The sequence below is a fragment of the Oryzias latipes genome, chromosome 5 (assembly GCF_053564925.1).
Source record: "Oryzias latipes strain Hd-rR chromosome 5, Olatipes_Hd-rR_3.1".
In the NCBI taxonomy this organism is placed as follows: Eukaryota; Metazoa; Chordata; class Actinopteri; order Beloniformes; family Adrianichthyidae; genus Oryzias; species Oryzias latipes.
Genome location: NC_136241.1, coordinates 12,415,318 through 12,436,773, shown reverse-complemented (window position 1 = coordinate 12,436,773; position 21,456 = coordinate 12,415,318). Strand labels below are relative to the sequence as shown.

Genomic DNA, 21,456 nt, shown 5'->3' with positions numbered 1-21,456 from the left:
TGTCACTCTCGAAAGCAGGAGTTCTTCCTTCAGGCCCTGAAGTTGTTCCTATTTTAGTCAGAGAGATATTGGGAGGATGCAGAAGTCCAGGTCTGGGTGCGTTTGTTGTGGACATGGCGCTAGCTCGGCCTTTACTCCTCCCCTATCCTCTCTCCCTCCTTCCCTCACTGCTCATGCCACCCAGGTTGCGGGTGGACTCTGCCTCTCTCTGACAGCTGCTAATTACAGGCTGACCAGGCCCTGCTGCGCTCTGCATGACTGCCTCACGGCCCACTCAGGTTACCCAAAGCCAGGGAGAAGCAGGGAGAGTTGGAGAGAAAGGTGGCTGAGAAGGAGGAAGGGGGAGAGACAGAGGGAGAAACTGAAACAGAAGGGATGAATGGTGAGAGAGAAAAAGCAAAAAAAAAAGAACTTGCGGGAGATAAATTGGGGAGGAGGGGGGAACAGTGGATTAGAAAGAACAGATTAAGCTACTGTGTGAAATACATGTTGTGTGGAAAGAATTAGAGAAGTGAAAAGGCGACTTAGGAGAAGGTGGATGATGTCTGTCCTTCTAAAAGAAGAGCGGGAGGGTCAAAGAGAGGAGACCGGCTTTGAGGCAAACTGAAGAGACGTCAGAACATCCATTGAAATTCATGAACAGACTGGAAAGTTCCAAGCGAAAACTTTTGTTCTTTGGGAAAGGGGGAATCCCAAAGAGTACGTTTCAAACTTTCAGAGCAAGACAAGGGTAACGCGCCACCTAGTGGTGAGAAAATTCCATCACAGCCACTTTCAAGAGTGTAGGTCCCACCATATCTCATTAGAAGTAAATATTTCTTTAATCCATATAACTGCAATAAAATGACTTTTTCTCCAAGCAGTCAACCCCAGAATATTCACATCTCTGCCACATGTTAGACATGTCAATTTTGTTAAAATGTTTTTAAAAATTAAGAAAATACAGCTTTTTTTAAACAATTTATTCTATAAATCACTTTGTTGTCTGGAAGATATCTGTCATTTTTTATGAAAAGACTGTTTGTAGCTGAAATAAAGTAACTCAAGTAAGTCAACATTTGCAATATTCGGGCTGCATGGTGGGGTAGTGGTTAAGTGAGAAGGTCCTGGTTCAAATCCCAGCTGAGATCTTTCTGTGTGGAGTTTGCATGTTCTTGTATATGTGTGGGTTCTCTCCAGGCACTCCAGATGCCTCCCACAGTCCAGAAAACATGCTTCATGGGTTTATTGGTGTCTCTAAATTGCCCTCAGGTGTGTGTGCATTTGGTTGTGTAGCCCTGTAACATTTGCCTGTCCAGGGTGTTCCAACAGTAGCTGGGATGGCTCCAGCAACCCCATATCCTCAAAAGGGATACAGCAGGTTATTAGGATGGATGAATAATTGTGTTGTTTACTGTATGAAGTAGGTTAAAAAAAAGATACCACCACACTTTCTGACAGTCTTTCATGAATTCACATTGATTTTTTGCAGTCTTTTACTTTAGGCAGACAGATTATTTTTCTATAGTCATTAAAATAGACTTTTTTTCACATTACTAATACAACATTAAGACAAACCATCCATTTATTCCTTCTCTGTCCTGTTCCGGAGTATTTCCAGCCACCATAAAGTGAAGAAACGTGAGCAAATTATTAACTTTAGCTGTCTAATATTTAATCTTATTTCTTTTCCTTTTTTCATATACTTTTTTATATACTTTTTTAGGGCGATGATGGATCATAATCCTTACAAATATTAAATTATAATAATGCCATGGACCTCCTTAAGGGATTTAAAATGTCAATCTCGAATCATTTTTTTTATATTATGAGAGTAAAATTATACATTTACAATGTTTGTAACCCTTGTGCTATCCTAGGCACTTTAACATTGGGAGTGGGGTCATCTAAACCCACTAGACAGTGCTCTGAACCTTTTTTCTTTAATGATTTGTGATCTTCACTGGTGTCCATGGATTACATGAAATCTTTCCACCTTTATCCACCTTTGTCATGGTAGGGAGAACACGTCAATGTAAGGGTGGGGTCATCTAAGATAGCAAGAGGGGTAAACAGGTCCTATGTACTAAAATGCTACCCTAAAACTCTTAAATGAAAAAAAACAACCAAGGAAACCACCACAACAAACTCTAATACTTAACACTGATTAGCAGTTAGTCATTTTTTTTGGTTGTAAAGGAAATACATTTGGATGTGATCAGATTCTCTGATTTCTCAGAAGAATCTACATGATAAAATCGAACCAAACTTTTCCTGAAAGACCCTATTTTTTTCTAAATTTCATGTTCAGCTTTTTAATATCTATACTTTCATTTCTCTGACATCCACAGCCTCCCATCAGACCAGTCTCCCTACAGTGATGTGTCTTCAGTGCGAGCGCCCCTCCTTGAAGCTCCTCCCCCAGATTGCCACAGCATGTATAACTCCATGACTCCCAACATCTCTCATGGTTCAGGCCAGGGGAATGGCCACTGCATGGATCAATACATGAGACCCCCCCAAGCCCCTCCACCGCACAGTATGATGGGCCACAGGGGAATGCCGCTCACAGATGGTGAGTCCCCCCAACTTTGTGGAAGCTTGACCAGGGCTCACAAATACTTCTAGGACTTTGTAGATTCCCACAAAGGAGGAAGTTTTCACCTAAATCAGAAACTGTCATTCTATTACACTGTAGTTGAGATTGCTGCAAAAATTGTGTGATTTATACATTTGTTCAAAGTCTATCCATATATCTACAGTGAAGAGTTTTAAGCTTTGGTTCAAAAATGTGTATTAGCATCAATTGATCCATCCCTTTCCACCTTTTGTGCTTCCTCCTAGATCAGGGGTCTGCAACCTCCAACACTTTAGGAGCCATTCGGGTCAATTTCTTATTGACCACAACCGAGTAGAAGCCACAAAGTCTTACTTCACCTTTTAGAAAAAAATATGATAAATATTAAATAACTATTGTTTATTGGTAAAAATAAAAAAATAAACATAAAGAGAAAATAGTTGTTGTTTTTTAAATATGAGATAGGTTATAACTTTTGACAGATGACTTCCTTTCAAAATAAAAGACACTATGTGTCACCTAGTATTCTCTCAATACAGCAACTGCAGGAGTAAAACTGTAATGTCAGCAGTGACTAAAGAAAAAATACAGGTATACACAATTTATATTTGTTGGTGTACCTCAGCCATAAATACATAAACCTAACCAACTCAAATCAGCCACCTTTAATTGTTTTCAAAATCAGAAGATATACATTATAATCCAACACCCCTGATGCATGAATTCTGGTTGTGCTTACTACCCTGGAACCCTTTTCCTGTGGTAAACGGTTTCTTAAAAAATGTATCAAATGATTTTAGTTCCACTTTGGGAAACTATGAGGCTGCACTGATTAATGGATTGTTGGAGTATCATGGATACTATATTCAGGAGCAGACACCTTCAACTATTTTATTTCACTTGTGGAGCCTTATAGTCCAAAACTATTTTTTAAAATTAAATAGTTATATTTCTTCAACAAAAAAAACACAATGGAAGAGTAAAAGAGCTGCATGTGGTGCTGGAGCCCCAGGTTGCAGACCCTTGAGATTTATTGATGTACTGCTTGCATAAATTAGCATTTTTCTACTGAAAATAATAGCAATTTTGTCTATCATTTGAATGCATGCAGCTCAAACTGAAACATTTGTGAAATACATTCTATAAATACCTGGATTGTCTTATGTCCAACCTCAAGCTGGCTAAATATTTCCTATTCTATGTTTTTAACATGTTTCAAGTAAATGCCATCAGTGTTTCGGTTTCCTGCAATGAATTGATCCATTAAAAGCTCAAACCTGTGATTGTTTTTAACTTTAAGAAAATGCAATGTTGATCTCTTTGTGTTAAACTGTCTGCCTTACTCTTCAGGTGGCAATGGCGCCCCCTACTGCAACCAAAACAACATTGTTTCATCGCATCACAACTTCTGCCAGATTCAGCCGGGCTCTGATCAGATTGGGTCAGCTGATGGTAAGTAAAAAAATAACTGTTTTTTTTTTAGATTATAAAGGAAAAACAAACATAATCTTCTGTCTCGTTTAGGGTCAAGGTTCTCCACACCTCGCTCAATGCTGAAACTGAGCAAGAAGAGAGCGCTGTCTATTTCACCTCTGTCTGATGCCAGTGTGGACCTGCAGACAGTCATCAGAACCTCCCCCAACTCTTTGGTGGCCTTTGTCAACTCTCGCTGTAACCCCAACGGTGCCAGTTCCTACGGCCATCTCTCTGTCAGTGCCATGAGGTACGGCACCTCACTGCCAGAGGAACGTTTGAACCCCAGGATCTTGTTTATCGAACAAGTTCTGCCTATTTCACCTTCTCCTAAAGAGGGATCAAACAGTTCATTTCTCTTTTATATGAACCAGTGTTACATGTATACACGGTACAGCTTTAATACTGTTCCACTCATTCCAGCTAATGTTGGGAGACCAAGTGCAAATAGTACGTAAACAAAGGGTAAATACCATTGAGCAATGGTTATCTGTAAAAAAAAAAAAAATAATAATAATTGTAAAACTACATTTTTCAAACTAAACAGAAACATTTATTTTGGAAATGAAAGTTATATTATGACCAAATAGTCAAATAATAAAGAAAAGGCTGCTACAACAGTTTTTCAGTTATATCATGTGCAGAACAAAGATTGGGTCTTTTTTTAGAGTAGAAAAGTTTTTGAAGTTTAGTTGTTTTTTGGTTAGATTTTTTAGTTTATAAAGTGTGTATTAAAAAAACAAAAAAATTAATTTAGAGTAATTTTACAATTCAACTTGCACTGCTTTCATATTAACACACGTTTTTTCCAGAAATTGTATTAATTCAATTATTTTCTTAAGTTTGTCTTCAACAATAGTTGTCATTTTTCCTCTGTCACCCCACAGTCCTTCTCTGAATTACGGCAGCAACATAAACTGCCAGTCCAGACAACAAGGCTCCTTATACGGAGGAAATGGGGGGATGCCGCTGAGTGGTCATACGCCGGGTCCGTGCCAAGCCTCACGTTTGCCTCCCCACAACCCCCGACTCCTCGCTCCACCCAAGCATGGACACGTAAGACGCCTCTCGAGTCTCAAACCATTTCTGACTAATTCAGCATCCGTTCCCCTTCTGCTTATGACAGGGGGTGCCAGATACAAGAGAAAGAATGCAGAATCATCCAAATAGTTGGAAAATGTTGGCTTTGTGGATTAGATTATGGCACAGAAGAAGACAGTGGTGGTGTATGTTTTGCAGCTGAAGACAGAGCCTGGACTAGGAGGTGTGATAGAAGGCATGAATGTGAAGACGATGGAGGAGAGGTCAGAGGGTGATGTGGCCAGCCCTTCTTCTACTGGCACTCAGGTACAGAAGTGTCCTATTGACAAAAAGGTTTATTTGATTTAATTGAAAACAGACTTATGCAAGTTACCACCACCTACAGATGAAACGATCGGTAGATATGGTGGTAAACATTCAGACTGAGTTTCTTTTCTCCAAATATGTTTGAGCAGGACCCTCTTCTGGGGTTATTGGATGGCAGAGATGACTTGGACAAGGAGGATGGGAAGCCGGAGCCAGAGGCCGTCTATGAGACAAACTGTCGCTGGGAGAGCTGCAACAAGGAATTTGACACACAAGATCAGCTAGTTCATGTAAGACATTTATAAACCAGGGTTCAGCTATCAGCTGGATTGAAACTGACAGACTGACAGCAGGTGCCTCATGCCGAGAACATGAGCTTTAAAAACTCCGTATTACCGGTGAGTGAAGACACAAGAGGGAATAAAAGCACAAGTAGATCAGGAACATGCAGATCTGAGACAAAGAAAACATCCCGTTCTCCCGTTTGAAACCATATGACACTGATACAAAACCAGTTTGTTGAATGGGACAACTGTTCCTCTATTGGTCTTGTGTCAGGGTGCCTTTTGGTCTAATCCCAAAATTAAAAAATGCTTAAAGGACAACAAAAACTTGAAAGTTGAAAGTTGAAAAAAACAAAAAGGTTAGAATATGAGACAAAAAACATTACCATGGTGTTTTATAAAGATGTCTTCAAAAATGCTGAAGCAACTTGTGACTTAAAAAAATAGCCCACCTACAATAAAAAGAAAAACAAATAAAGGTGTGACAATTGCACAAAAGGTGTTTTCATACAAAATAAGTTACTTTTGCACAATTTTAGAATAATCTTCTTGTGAAAGAGTAGATGTTTGCAAATTATAACAAAGTGACTTAAATCAAATGGGCAAGCATTGAAAAATATTTTGGATTAATTTACACATAAGCTTGGTCACTAAAAAAACAAGAAACAAAGCTTATTGTTGAGGACCCACTCGATCATCTTTCTTTTGATATTTTGTAATAGCCTGCCCAGTTGTCCTTAAATTATGAATCTGATGTTTTTAGCCAAAATCCAAAAACCTGGATCGTTTTCTAGGCCATAGATTCTGAAGACTTGACTGAAGTTAGTGTCCGGTTGTTAGCCTCCACTTTGACTTAAAGGGTTTACAGTTTTTCTCCATTGGTTTGGCTCATTTCCTGAAACAGAAATTACATTCTCAAAACAACATGGAAAAACCTCCAAACCACTTGGCAATTGTTTACAACAGAATGGAGTTGTCTTTGTAGTGTTCCTGTTGTGTATGTGTGTGAGTGTGTGTGTGGCACACAGTGCCAGGCTTTTTATGTTATGTGACATAAAAATTTGTCAAAAAGTTTTAAATTGTATAGAATTAAGTAAGAGTTAGATATTAATTACATGCAGATGTGCAACCAATCCTCAACTACTTAAAAAGATATTACACTGAATATTTAGATATTCAGTGTAATATCTGGTGGTGGAACGAGGAAGTACAGGAATGCGTCCAGAGGAAGAGGTTGGCTAAAAGGAAGTGGGATGTAGAAAGGACTGAGGAAGGTAGACAGGAGTACAAGGAAGCGCAGCGTAAAGTGAAGAGAGAGGTGGCAAAGGCCAAACAGAAAGCTTACGATGAGCTATATGACAGGTTAGACACAAAGGAAGGAGAAAAGGACTTGTACAGACTAGCCAGACAGAGAGACAGAGATGGGAAGGACGTGCAACAGATAAGGGTGATTAAGGACAGAGATGGAAAGGTGCTAACAACCCAGGAGAGTGTACAGAAAAGATGGAAGGAGTATTTTGAGGAGCTGATGAACGAGGAAAATGACAGGGAAAGAAGGGAGGAAGATGTGGTTGTTGTGGAGCAGGAAGTAGCAGAGATTGGAAAGGATGAGGTTAGGAAGGCTCTGAAAAGGATGAAGAGCGGAAAGGCCGTTGGTCCTGATGACGTACCTGTGGAGGTATGGAAGTGCCTAGGAGAGACAGCAGTGGAATTTCTAACAAGGTTGTTCAATAGGATTTTAGAGAGTGAGAAGATGCCTGAGGAATGGAGGAGAAGCGTTCTGGTCCCGATCTTTAAGAACAAGGGTGACACGCAGAACTGCAGCAACTATAGAGGAATAAAGTTGATGAGCCACACAATGAAGCTGTGGGAAAGAGTAGTGGAAGCCAGGCTTAGGAAGAAGGTGGAGATTTGTGAGCAGCAGTATGGTTTCATGCCCCATAAGAGCACCACTGATGCCATTTTTGCTTTGAGAATGTTGATGGAAAAGTACAGAGAAGGTCAGAAGGAGCTGCATTGTGTGTTCGTAGATTTAGAGAAGGCGTATGACAGGGTGCCGAGGGAGGAGCTGTGGTACTGTATGAGGTCGTCTGGAGTGGCAGAGAAGTATGTCAGAGTAGTTCAGGACATGTATGAGAGAAGTATGACGGTGGTGAGATGTGCTGTAGGTCAGACAGAGGAGTTCAAGGTGGAGATGGGACTACACCAAGGATCAGCTTTGAGTCCTTTTTTGTTTGCTATGCTGATGGACAGGTTGACAGACGAGGTAAGACAGGAATCTCCCTGGACAATGATGTTTGCGGATGACATTGTAATTTGCAGTGAGAGTAGAGAGCAGGTGGAGGAACAGCTAGAGAGGTGGAGGTTTGCTCTGGAAAGAAGAGGCATGAAGGTCAGTCGTAGTAAGACAGAATACATGTGTCTGAACGAGAGGGATCAAGGTAGAAGCGTTAGGTTACAGGGGGCTGAGGTGAAGAAGGTGCAGGAGTTTAAGTACTTGGGGTCAACAGTTCAGTGTGATGGGGATTGTGGAAAAGAGGTGAAGAGGCGAGTGCAGGCAGGTTGGAGCGGGTGGAGGAAAGTGTCAGGAGTGTTGTGTGACAGAAGAGTGCCAGCAAGACTCAAAGGAAAGGTGTACAAGACAGTGGTGAGACCAGCTCTGCTCTATGGGTTAGAGACGGTAGCAGTGAGACAGAGACAAGAGGCTGAGATGGAGGTAGCAGAGATGAAGATGTTGAGGTTCTCCTTAGGAGTGACCAGGTTAGACAGGATAAGGAACGAGTACATCAGAGGGACGGCTCATGTTGCCTGTGTTAGCGACAAAGTCAGAGAAGCCAGACTGAGATGGTTTGGACATGTTCAGAGGAGGGATAGTGGATATATTGGTAGAAGGATGTTGGAGATGGAGCTGCCTGGCAGGAGGGCAAGAGGACGGCCAAAGAGGAGATACATGGATGTCTTAACAGAGGACATGAAGTTGGCTAACGTTAGGGTAGAAGATGTTCATGATAGAGTGAGGTGGAAAAGGATGATTCGCTGTGGCGACCCCTGATGGGAAAAGCCGAAAGAGAAAGAAGACACTGAATATTTAGATATAATTTATTTCTGGACCTTAACTTCAAGAAATCTTTTCTAACTGGAGCAATTCAATTTTGGTGGAAAACGCCTGACGTACATGGATATAGTCATCTACAAGCAGATTAATCAGAATGGAGCGGAGCAGGGAGCTTGTGACCTGTCAACTATAGTTTCTGTCTTTTTTCAGACACAGCATTTTTTCTTCTGCTCCTGATTCACAACTATTTAAATAAATAAATACTGAGAAATACAATTTTAAGCTTAATTTCATTCATATATGTGCTCCATCATCAGAAAAATCTCGCAAAGACATGTTAAAAACACCAAAAACATGATTTTCAGCATAGTGGGTCTTCAAAGACCACAAAGATATAGAAGACAAATACAATCTGTTTGAGATTCTTTTCCCCCCCCACATTTTTGAAAAAATGTGAGATTCTTTGTTTTTCACTAAATTATGTGTCTTATTTGTGTCTGTGCAGCATATCAATAATGAGCACATCCATGGAGAGAAGAAGGAGTTTGTGTGTCACTGGCAGGAGTGCTCTCGGGAGCAGCGACCGTTCAAAGCCCAGTACATGCTGGTGGTTCACATGCGCAGGCACACGGGAGAGAAGCCACACAAGTGCACAGTGAGTAATTTACAACTCTCCCTGCTTTGAAAAGTTTTCCTTTGGCTTTCTCCTGTGAATGTTTCATTAAAAACATCACCTGACAGTTGTTCTAAAGTTGGATTGGAAATGGTTTATTTTAAGCCATCGTAGCAGAAATTATGCAAAAATAAGACAAACAATAGAAATTTGAAAACAAACAAAGATACTTCAAACATAGGATAATTAGTCATAAAAATCGATTGCAAATTACACGTACTTTTAAATACACTTGTAAATAGTTCTATTATTACTCTTAAACATAATTAAACATGTTTGCTTGTTGTTCATATAGTTAATGAAACTATTAATGATTTAATGAAGGAGTTCACTTGATTGCCTGAAAGGGAGTGGGAGAAACCAAACTTTTATAATCCCACCCTTGCTCTTCTTTACTTCACTTTTAATATATCATTATACTTAACTAACTTATCATTATCCAGTTCTTAACTTCTGATCAGTCATTCATACTATACCAATACAAATTTATGTCATTGTATAATCCCCAAGTATTGATAAATCACATGACAAAGCTCAAGTACTTAATGATTATCTAGTTCCAGTTGTTAAGTATAGTATAAGTCGCAGGGGCCCAAAAATGTATAATAGAGAGGAAAAAGAGATATATAAGTCCCTCTAGTATATTTCACACCCCTGGCCAAACTATGAAAAAAAAGGGGCTTATACGCCTGTATATTTTTTTAGTTTTAAAATTCAAGTGATTGCATCTTTCTGTTTTAGTTTGAAGGCTGCAACAAGGCATACTCTCGCCTGGAGAATTTGAAGACCCACTTGCGGTCTCACACCGGAGAGAAGCCATATGTGTGTGAACATGAGGGCTGCAACAAAGCTTTCTCTAACGCTTCAGACCGGGCTAAGCATCAGAACCGAACTCATTCTAATGAGGTACTAAAGTGTAAATGCAGTTAAATACAGATTTATCAAAAAATGTTCTCTATGCAAAAGATTTGTTTTTTGTATTGACCAACATTCTTCTCGTTTACAGAAACCATACGTCTGTAAGATCCCTGGTTGCACCAAGCGATACACAGACCCGAGCTCTCTCCGGAAACATGTGAAGACCGTACATGGTCCAGAGGCCCACATCACCAAGAAGCATCGTGGAGATACCGGCCCCCGTCCCCATGGAGCAGCCATGACAGCTGGAGTCCCAAATTCTGAGCTGCTGCTGGAGAAAGAGGAGACACGCAGAGAAGATTGCAAACTCTTGGCCCCAGAAACGACTCTTGTGAGTAATTTTAGGTTCCTTTGGGGTATGGCAAAGCACAGGACATGTATTTTTGCAGATGTAAATTTTATTCTTTCATGTTTTAGAAATCCCAGCCAAGTCCTGGTGGTCAGTCATCCTGCAGTAGTGAACGTTCTCCACTGGGAAGCACCAACAACAATGACAGCGGTGTTGAGATGAACATAAACGCAGCTGGAAGCTTGGAGGATCTCACAGTATTAGAGGACGGAGTTACAGGAGGAGGTGGAGAGCCCGGGACAATGGGAATGTCAGCACAGGCATTAAAGAGGCTGGAGAACCTGAAGATTGACAAGCTGAAGCAGATTCGGCGACCTACGCCTCCTGGTCGGTGTGCAAGCAACAAACTGCCAGCAATTTCTGGTGGGCAAATTGCATGATATAAATTCACAAGTATTGCACAAAAGTAATGTCTTTTTGGTGTGTTAGAATGAAATAGTCCTGTAAGTGATAATAATTCTGTATTATCTGTATTATCTCAGGCTCAGCAGAAAACATGGGGATGTGTGCACCTTCTCTGTTGCTGTCAAATCGACGTGTTATGGAGCTCTCCAACCATGAACTTGGAGGGGGAATGACTGCTTGCTCCACTAATGACAGGAGGGGAAGTGGCACCAGCAGCCTGAGCTCTGCCTACACCGTGAGCCGTCGTTCATCGATGGTGTCTCCTTACCTGTCCAGCCGCCGCTCCAGTGACGTGTCACAAATTGGTGGAACAGCGGGAGGAGGATGTCACCTCCTAAGCCCAGAAGAAGCTGGATCTGATCCTCTTTCTCCTGAAACCAGTCGCAGAGGAGCTCCATGTTCTGTTGGAGCAGGGTTACCAAGTCTACCAAATTTAACACCTGCTCAGCAGTACAACCTAAAGGCCAAATATGCTGCAGCCACAGGAGGGCCACCACCCACTCCTTTGCCTAATATGGAGCAACCTGCTACTCCAGGCAGAAGAGGGGGTGTTTTGAGTGAATACCATGGGCAACCCCTGCCTCCTTTTTTGCAGCAAGTTGGTCCCCGTAGGCATAGCGCCAATACAGAATACGGTACTGGTATTATCTACCCTCATCAAGCTCCAGGTAACAACACTAGACGAGCCAGTGACCCAGTTCGATCAGCAGCAGATCCACAAGCTCTTCCCAAACGCTTCAATAGCCTCAGTAACGTGGCCATGATGGGACGCAGAAATGCAATGCAACACCGTGGGTCTGACACCAGTCTTGCTCGCCATTTGTACTCCCCTCGGCCACCAAGCATTACAGAAAATGTCATGATGGAAGCAATGGGTATTGACCCCCACCTTACCCCTCTTGATTCAAGGGAGCGCTCCATGATGATTAGTCCTGGGGAGAGAAACTTCATGGGTTACCAGCAACAGAATCAAACCATTGGAAGTGGAGGTCCTATTTCAAATCAGCTATCCCCAAGCCGCGATTCTCTGAGCTGCCCGGTTGCTGGTAACATGCAGCGACACTTCCAGGGTCAGGGAGGTGACGTTTCTTCCAGGGCTGGTGTAAATCCAACGGGACAGGGAAGGCCTTCTCAACCAGAGGGCATGTCAAATGCTCTTCTTCAGCAAGCTGAGTATGGAATGAGCACCTGCCAGCTAAGTCCATCAGGCCCACCTTACCCCAACATAGGCCATGTAGGTGACACTGGAGGCCACTGGAATGACGCACCAAATCAAGTTCAAACTTCCAACTATGCCTTTCAGAACCAGCAGACAATGTCGTATTCAGACCCCAGTGTGCATCCTCAACAGGCACAGGTTCACTTCAATAACCAGCCAGCCATATACAACAGCTCTCATGGAGCACAGAAACTCAACATAAAGCCCGAGCAGCAGTTCCATCCTGGGATGGGTGTCGGAGATGCCTGTCAAAATGCTAAGCTCCATCAGCAACGAATGCTCCTGCAGCAGACACAAGGGTACCCACAACAGACAGGTCCAGCAATGGCGAGAGGCTCCAGCAATCCCACCTGTGACTTTCAAGGGCCAAACCAAAACTCCTTTCCCGGTGGAGGAGGCCTGAACTTACGCTGCGCTGGTTCTGCGCTGGCTGATGGCCAGAGGTCAGAAACCCCAATGATGCAGGTAAAAGAGATGATGGTGAGGAATTATGTGCAGTCCCAGCAAGCTCTCATGTGGGAGCAACAAGCACAGCAGCACAGTGGAATAAAACCAACTGCTTGTTCTGACAACGTGGGTCTAGATGTTCAGCCAGCAATGGTTCAACAGAGTCCACAGCAACAGGACCAGAACTTTTTCCCCAGCCAGACATATCACTCGTATTCCAACCAAAACCTGGTTATGAGTCCTGCTTCACACAGAGGACCCAGTTCAGCTACACCTAAAGATCAACAGCTAACAGGTCTACAAGGTTCATGCTACAATCAAGAGATGGTAGTTCCCAGACCCCCCCAGGGGCGGAAGCCTATGAGTCGCCAGAACAGCCTGTCACAGGCAGGAGGAGTTTTTCTTGACAGCCCACCCCATCTCAGCCCAGTCCACTCCACTACCAGCCCAAGACGAGGGGTTCGACTTCCTCCAGTGCAGCACCCCCAACATCCTCAAAATGAAATGTTCTCTCCCTCTAACAACAACAACAACAACATGTTCTACTCAAATCAAATGAACATGGACTTAGAGAAACACATGGATCCTCAGAATGGGCCTTGCCTTAACCAGCAGCACAATGTGGGCTCAAATCTGGAACCAACAGGTGATGCAAAGTCTCTCTCTATGACTTCCTATCCGTTGACTAGCCCCACCTCAAACGCCTTAGAGAACTTGGACTTGGACAATGCTCGCATTGACTTTACTTCCATAATCGATGATGCTGAGTCTTCTTCATTTAGTCCAATCAACAATCACCTTCAGGGTCAGCCAGGATCATCTTCCCAAGCTTCTTCCCGACTTACCACCCCACAGACTTCTAGCCTGTCAAACATGGCTGTTGGTGACATGACGTCCATGCTTACCTCACTAGCTGGGGAAAATAAGTATCTGAACACTCTTTCTTAAAAGGTTATTGGGAAGCTAATCACACATTAAATAACAATCAACCATAGACCATCGTCTTTTTTGAGGTAAAATATTACTTAGCCATATTTCTCCTTGTGCCCTTAAGGAAGACATGTCTATTCCTTTGAATGCAATATTTCATGAAATGGATCAAAAGTGTAATGCTTTCCTCTCAACCCTCAAATGTTAAACTTGCCCGGATCATGCTGTACCAGGAGTTTTGTTGCTCACATAAATTATTGCATTATCTACTATGTTTTGGTTGCCAGTTGAGACCAACCGTCCAATACAGTTTGCAAAAAAATTATATCAGAAGGCCCTAAAGCCAGATGGGCCCATCTCACTGCATTTTTCCCTGCTGCCTTGTTACTTTTTTTATTCGGTGCCTTTCTGTAAAAGACTGAAATAGAAACTTTTCCGGAACAGTTGTTCCAGTTACAAAAGGGCTTTTGGAGCAGAGAAGGATATGTGTAAATATGCCTAACACAAACAGAATGTTATATGTACGACAATGAGACATGGGATAGTTACAACCTTACTTTAACTAGTTTCCCTAGAATTCTAGAGCCCTTTTTTCTGTTTATAGTATATTTAGAAAAAATGGAAATCTATTGTTTGTAACTGAGAAAAATGTCTCTTTCCTCATTTTCAGGAAACAAAACATTTTTACACATGTGGTTTATCAGTATTTATGCATAAAGTGATTACACATATTATCACACACAAGGGCCAATACACACACTCAGGTGGTCTTTTGTAGTCATGTATTGTAAATGCCTTTTCAGACAGAGAGTTTGCACTCTACATGTTTACTGTAAGTGTTCCTAAAGCAGCTGTTTACTCCTTTTGGTTGTTTTTATAATAGAATGTACCTGCATTCTCGTAAAATACCCAATATAAGACAGAGTAGATCAACAATCACTTCCACACATATACACTGAAAGCCTTTGCTCAGCATTTAAACCAAACGTGATTAATACAGGACTCTGCTGGCTTTGATGGGATGTTGATAAATGAACCCTAACTGGGCTGGTTTGTCTGTTACCATTTCAATGTTGATATTTCAGAAACCCAGGTACATTCATGGTACAGCGCAGCAGCACTTTGGATTTAATTCCAAAGATAACCGATCTGCATAAATAATTCAGGAAAGGGGATCAAGAGGTCTTAGGCTGAATAGTTGCCACCACTAGTAAAAAAAATATTGTATTAGTACAGAGTGGTACTTTGTGCAAATGTTGAGCTGTATCCTAGGGAGCATGCTGCAGCTCTTTGTAGGTGATCAAATTTTATACTGTGGCTTTGCACTGACTACAGCACTGTGTGGAAAGACCTCTGTCTCTTCAGGCTATTCACATGAATCCCAATTTTTTATGTCAGAAAAGTACTTAGACAGTATTTTTATCTTTTTTTGTGTGTGTGTACAAAATAACGTATGAGCATGCGTATGCTCCGTGGGGCCACAAGAAAGTATTTCTAAAGCATTTTATGCGACATTTCAGCATAATGTATAAGTGCCACTTCAGAATTTGTCAAGCCTTAGCACAACTCAAGACTTCCTCGTATGAGAACAAGTTTGTAACCTACCAAAGACATCTAATGGGGACTGAGGAGAAGATGCACACTTTTATAACTCATTATTAACACTATTAATGACATAAACATTGACTTTTAGTGCTGTGTAGAATGTAAGACACTTTTGTACAAATTCTTTTGTATTACTGAACTTTATGAATGTTACTCTTTTGTTTCTTTTTTTAACTGTCATCTTTCATTCTGACTTTTTTTGCTGGCAAAAGAATATCATCTTTAGCATCATAAACTATAATTTTAGCAAAATACTATAATAGATGTAAGTGAAATGCTATATTTTGTGTACAATTTTCTACATTTTATACATATGTGCTATATTTTACCGTTTTATGAATAAAGTTGCAGTTTGAGATGGATGCAGGGGGTCAGTTTATTTCTCCAACACTTCTGTTACTAGACTAAATCTATAAAGAAAAAAGAGGTACATTTTATACTGGTCCTAGTAAAAGTGTAATTTGCTTCTGTGCAGTGTCTTATTTTCTCCTATAGAGAGCAGTATAGCCTGTTAACACACATGCATGAGTTTTTGTTAGATTTAGTACAAATGTTTCCATATTAAGGCATGAAAACTGCATACTTTAATGGCAGTTAGTAAAAAAGTTGTATTTTTGCATCACTTCATCCCCAAATTACTTTCAAATAACAAGGAAGAAGGTGGATGTCCCATGTCATCCATCATTTGGTTTTTATTCCAGGCTCTGATTGAGAAAGTCCTTGTTATGAAAATGAAGCAGACCTCACAGCAGCCTGTAGGGTGACCTGCCAAGATGAAGTGAAGGAGCATTAAAAGTGGCTGCTGTGGGTGACATCAGTGCCTGGACACACTCTCTGTGGTCAGAGGGGCCTGGCACTGCGGGGGCTGCTAAATGTTGTTAGAAAGAAAAACTACACTAATGTGGCTTGTAAATTTCGTATCAGAGAGCGGTCTGTGTTTTGAATTACGTCACATGAAGGAGTGATGGGGAGCTGCTAAAATACTGGAGTCTATAGGCAAACATTTAGTGTATTTCTTGAAAGGATTGGTGTTTATGAGTATCTTCTAAATCACTTTATGGTTGTGAGAACATGAGTCATATTTTGGTCAACTTTTTTGAGTCCTAAACAAAACCATAAAAACCCTCATCCAGTTTCTTTTAACACCTTGGACTTGTGGGTTTATTCGGAGGCTGACGAAGTTATCCTTTCAGCAGAAGAGCCCCTGCTGACTTTAAGAGAGCCTCACCACAAAGAAAGTCAACTTTAAGGGTTTACTAATCCGAATCTATTGACACCACAGCAGTCTGTCTTTTAAAAGTCTAATTAAAAAACAATCTTAGTCAAAGTTACTTTTGTGAATGAATGCGTAAGGAAAAAAAAAACGTCATGGTAACCATGGCCCTGGTTTATACCTGTTACCTCCAACCTAACCAGCTGTGGTTAAATCAGTTCTTAACACAGGATGTGAAGCTACAACAACAAACTCTTTTAGATGCTGGTTTCTAAATGGATTCTGCACCCATGTAACAGACTGAAACCTCAGCTTTATGTCTTAATAAAGAAAGTCACCCATGTCATTTTGGTATTTGACACAGACAGCATTCTGACGTCTCTCTCCAGGTTTGACACTGGTTCAAGGAAAGCAGAACTCCATGTCTCCTTCCTTTAGTGTTAGAGACTCGGTGTGTGCTTAGATCATATTGGCACTGCGGTGTTGTGGCATGTGGACCCACAGCGGCCACTACAGACTGGCAGCGACGCTGACGCTGACTCATTTGCTCCAAGGCGAGGGGGAAGTTTTCCTGATGGACCACTGATTTGCAGCAGGGCATTTTCACGTTTGTGATTTGACATAATATTTCAGTTTCTATAAAATATCAAATGAGGTGTTTGAAGAAGGAGGAAGCTGGCAGAGTGTGGAAAGAACAACTCAAATGAACATCCATATAGGAAAGCATAGGTGCACAAAACAACTGAAGACTTTAGTGAACTCACACCTAAAAACTCAAGAGGTAAAAATTTAGATATTTCAGGGTAAAGTATTCTAATTATGTATAAACAGAGTTGAAGGAAACTTATTACCAAGCAAAAGCATTATAGTAACTTATCACTCTTTGCTGTCATGGCGTAGTGTAATGCATTATAAATTTTTGGTAAACTTTACTCGTTACATGTTTAGTAACTTGTGTATTTCAGGACTCTGACTCCCTACAATGTAGTTTTTTTTTTAATGGGACACCATGGTGGAGTGGTTAACAATCTCACTTGTTCAAATCCCAGCTGGAACAGTTTGCATGTGTGGGTTTTTCTCCAGGCACTCTGGCTTCCTCCCAAAGTCCGAAAATATGCTTCATAAGTTGATTGGTGATTCTAAACTTGTCCTAGGTATTAGTGTGTGAGTGTTGGTGTGTGTGATTGTGTGGACGCACTGGCAACTTGTCCTGGGTGTACCCCATCTCCACCCAACAATAGCTGGGATAGGCTCCAGCAGCTCTGTGACTGCAAAATATATGAAATGGATGGATGATTTATTATGGAGTTGATGGATTTGGTGTGCCAATCCAGATGTGCTAGCTCTTCATAAGCAATGCAGTTATATATTTTTTCTTCTCTTCCCATCTAAGCTCTTTCCTGCGTTTTAATGATGCATTAGTTAACTTAATGTTAATGTGTTTAAATTAAGCTTAATAGCAATAACAATTAGTTGTTAGTAGGCTGCTAGTAATTTTGAAGTTGGGGTAACTATGGTGCACTGGGGTTCTGTCCTCTTTTCTCATCTACTTCTACCCTCCTTCTCTCCTCTACTGTACTCTTGATCATTATTCAGCATTTAGTTCCCTCTGTTTGGTGCAGTGTGATTCATGTATTTCCCTCTCCCCTCCTGGGGAGTGGGAGTGCTTCCAGATTCCAGTTGGCTCATCCATCCTCCTGTACCCGACCGTGTGCCTCGTCTCTGGCTTGCCTCTACTACTGCTTCTACACCTGGCTGTGGATCCTACCTCTGGCTCGTCTCTGCTCTGTACCTGGCCGTGTACCTCGTCTCTGTTCCTGCTCCTACACCTGGCTGTGGATCCTGGCTCGACTCGCGCCCCCGGCCGTCCCCCCAACTCCGGCTAGATGAAGCTCATCTGCTGGACTTTAAAAATGTAGTTTTAGAGTTAGATAAGTTAATTCTTTTCTATGAGTTCTGGTAAACCGCCTGTCTGTCCCGGGGGAGGATCCCTCCTTCATGTGGGCACCCCTGAGGTTTCTTCGTTTTTTCCGGATCCGTTTTTTTAAAGAGTTTTTCCTTACCGCGAAGGAGGGTCTAAGGAAAGGGATGCCAGTTTAGTCTAGTCAGTTTGTTAGTTCAATTTAGTATTTTCCTATTGAATTGTATATTCATGTATGTATTCATGATCCTTTTGATCTTATGTTTAACTTCTTCAATTACCGATACGAAACCCATCGAGACGACTGTTGTTGTGAATTTGGGCTACACAAATAAAATTGAATTAAATTGAATTGAATGATGGATGGATGGATGGATGGATGGATGGATGGATGGATGGATGGATGGATGGATGGATGGATGGATGGATGGATGGATGAGACGGTGAGGCATTAACATGTTTGAAACATACCACAAACAAAACCTTTTTTTCTGCTTGTAATCAGTGGCTTTAATCTTCTTTCATTCATTTGGACTTACTTTACCAACACTTTTTACTGTTTTAAAGACCCACTCTGATGTAAATTGTGTTTTTTGGTGTTTTTTTAATCATGTTCTTGTGGAAGGGGGAAGGGGGGGGGGTTGCTACGCACCAATGTTTTTTGATATTTCCTAAAAGCAACATAAACATAATTAATAGACCACTGGGAACTATTTGAAAAAAAGATCAATATGGGCTTATTGGAGTGGGTCTTTAAAGGACCCAAACACCTAGTTTCATTTTTTGGGTTTCTAATACATCTTGTTTTTCACTTGTCTGTCTTGTTGTTGGGGGTTAAGAATTTTTTTTTAAGTTAGCATTTGTTAAAGTCTTTATAAGGCACATTAATCTGAGATTTTTCTAAATTTGAAAAATTATTTTTAATATTATTAGCTAAAGTGACTAAAGTTGAGGAATGCTCTTTCTTCTTGTGCTTCCTGTGTTTTCACTTTACCAAGAGTAAAAGATTCTGTTAACAATTGGTTTTACATTTAATCACCCCTCATCTAAATGCTACATACTTTTCAGGTTTAATATAGTATAGTTGTCACTTTAGAATTTTTTTTAATTTTTTTTTAAATTGTGGTTGAAGCCAATCCTAAACTGGATACAGAGAATGATTCAGGAGTATTAGTTATGACAAAAAATGTTAGGTTTTGTGCACCATGCAAAAAACTTGGAAACCACAATGAAAGTCAGCTTTTGATATTTTTAAATATAAATCTTCCTTTCCAGCATTCATCTTTATTGAAAACGTGTGTATGCAGTGTAATAGCAATATTGAGCAATATTCAAGTATAATTCCAAAAGCTCTTTGAATTTTCCGAAAAGTGACCTATAACATCGTTTTTCTTAAAAACATAGTTCAGAAACATAAATTTCAGGTGTTAATGTTTTTCTCTGTTCTTTGTTTTGCTTGACCCTCAGTTGGTATTACAAGAAAATGTAAAAATCACACAAATGTGCACAAGGCAAATCCGGAATACCTCTGTGTACAGGTTTAAAGGGTGATTGTGTGTGTATTTGCACAATCAGAACACAAATAAGCTTAATATGTTCCATTAAAGGCTAGATGTAGCTGATTCAGTGGTGGTGTTATTACCTCTCCGCCATGTGATCCCCACTTTTATTGTTACAAATGGAAAAGGCAAAATAAGAAGAGAGTTTTTCAAATGCAAAGAAGTGGGCAGCATAATGACTTCTCTCTTTTTTGTCTGCTCATTCAGGAGGAGCCTTTTCTTTCCCTTTGTCACCTCGGTTGACATATAATTAACTCCTGCTTAATATGCTGTGTAAGGGCTTTCCTCCCCACGCAGGGAGCTTTGAACCCCCCTTAGACCACAAACTGGGACAAAACCCCACTGGGGCTGCTTCCTCTGTGCTCCCTCTAATGTGAATGTTAGAATGTTGATGCAAGATGTTGGAAAACGTATGGCAATGAATGGAACATCTGATGTACCATTTGAAAATGGGATGCACCATGATAAGGGTGCTAAAAACAAGAGATCCATCCATCTGTGTTCACCAACACAGGCTTAAACTTTTAGAAAGAATTATGCTTAAACATATGTGTTTGTATAATTGAAATGAAGCCCAAATATCCATATACAAAAGAGAAGACAGCCCAGCTCCAAGTCCTCCACAGCCCCACTGTGACCCTCATGTGGCAGTTTATTGCCCCCGCTTTATGCACCTCCTCTCCTGTGCCTGGCACACCACAAAAGGCCAGAATGACCCCTCTGTCCCTGTCTTTATTTGCTCCCCTGCTCCCTCCCCACCTTCAGGATGCTTTCTCTTCCAGAATCCATTAAGGAGACTAACCAACTGTCTTGGTGGGTGAGTGAAGAAAAAGGCACATCTTGTGTTTTTCACCATGTGCTGACTGCCAGTGAGTTGTAAAAATGCAAATTAGAAAAATGCAATGTAATAAAACAATAATGTACCAGCTAATTTTTTAATATATTATTTTTCTTTTCATCACAGCTTTGGTTCACTTTCACCTGTTTCACAGAATCAGATAAAATACCTGTAAAATTAATTAATCTGGTGGGAGTAAGGTTTGCATTTACTAACTTAATCTGTGTCCCAGATTCTCCCAGAAGCAGCCATGGGTCGCTCTTATTTGGGACAGTTCTTCGATGGTAGGGGGCCTCCAAAGAGCCAATGCGGGAGGGGCGGGGTCTTCATTTAAGGTTTTTCCTTTGGATGTTTTTTTTTTCAGTTGCAAAACAGATTATGGCCCAGGTTGCAACACAAAGGTCTGTCAATGCACCGCTTCCTATGGCCATCCTCTGCTGAATGAGGCGCACGGCGGGGTCCACTCCAGGGTTCTTCTGCACAGGTGCGACATGCAAAACGGTCGAGCTGTATAATGCGGAGGGGCTGGGGGGGCATACCTGTTCTTGCTAATTTGCAGTTGGACCAACCGGTTCTTGGAGTTAACGAGTGCGTTGACACCTTGTTAAGGTGAAGATTCAGGGTGAGGATGCTCAAAATTCAACCAGATGTATCTAAAATACT

The 21,456-nt window shown here is 41.1% G+C and overlaps 1 protein-coding gene across 3 annotated transcripts in view; it reads left to right on the top strand.

The window, feature by feature from the left end:
- Positions 1 to 15,624, top strand: part of gli1 (GLI family zinc finger 1) — a 59,644-nt gene extending 44,020 nt beyond the window's left edge. For all 3 annotated transcript variants that reach the window (XM_004068688.5, XM_078947106.1, XM_078947107.1), the window contains 11 exons: positions 2,331 to 2,554; positions 3,908 to 4,009; positions 4,082 to 4,280; positions 4,918 to 5,086; positions 5,270 to 5,377; positions 5,527 to 5,667; positions 9,222 to 9,371; positions 10,131 to 10,295; positions 10,396 to 10,638; positions 10,725 to 11,019; positions 11,139 to 15,624. In XM_004068688.5, the coding sequence (XP_004068736.1) occupies positions 2,331 to 2,554; positions 3,908 to 4,009; positions 4,082 to 4,280; positions 4,918 to 5,086; positions 5,270 to 5,377; positions 5,527 to 5,667; positions 9,222 to 9,371; positions 10,131 to 10,295; positions 10,396 to 10,638; positions 10,725 to 11,019; positions 11,139 to 13,675 (4,333 nt within the window). In that variant the 3' untranslated portion in view covers positions 13,676 to 15,624. The remainder of the gene's footprint in view (positions 1 to 2,330; positions 2,555 to 3,907; positions 4,010 to 4,081; positions 4,281 to 4,917; positions 5,087 to 5,269; positions 5,378 to 5,526; positions 5,668 to 9,221; positions 9,372 to 10,130; positions 10,296 to 10,395; positions 10,639 to 10,724; positions 11,020 to 11,138) is intronic.
- The last annotated feature ends 5,832 nt before the right edge of the window (positions 15,625 to 21,456 follow it).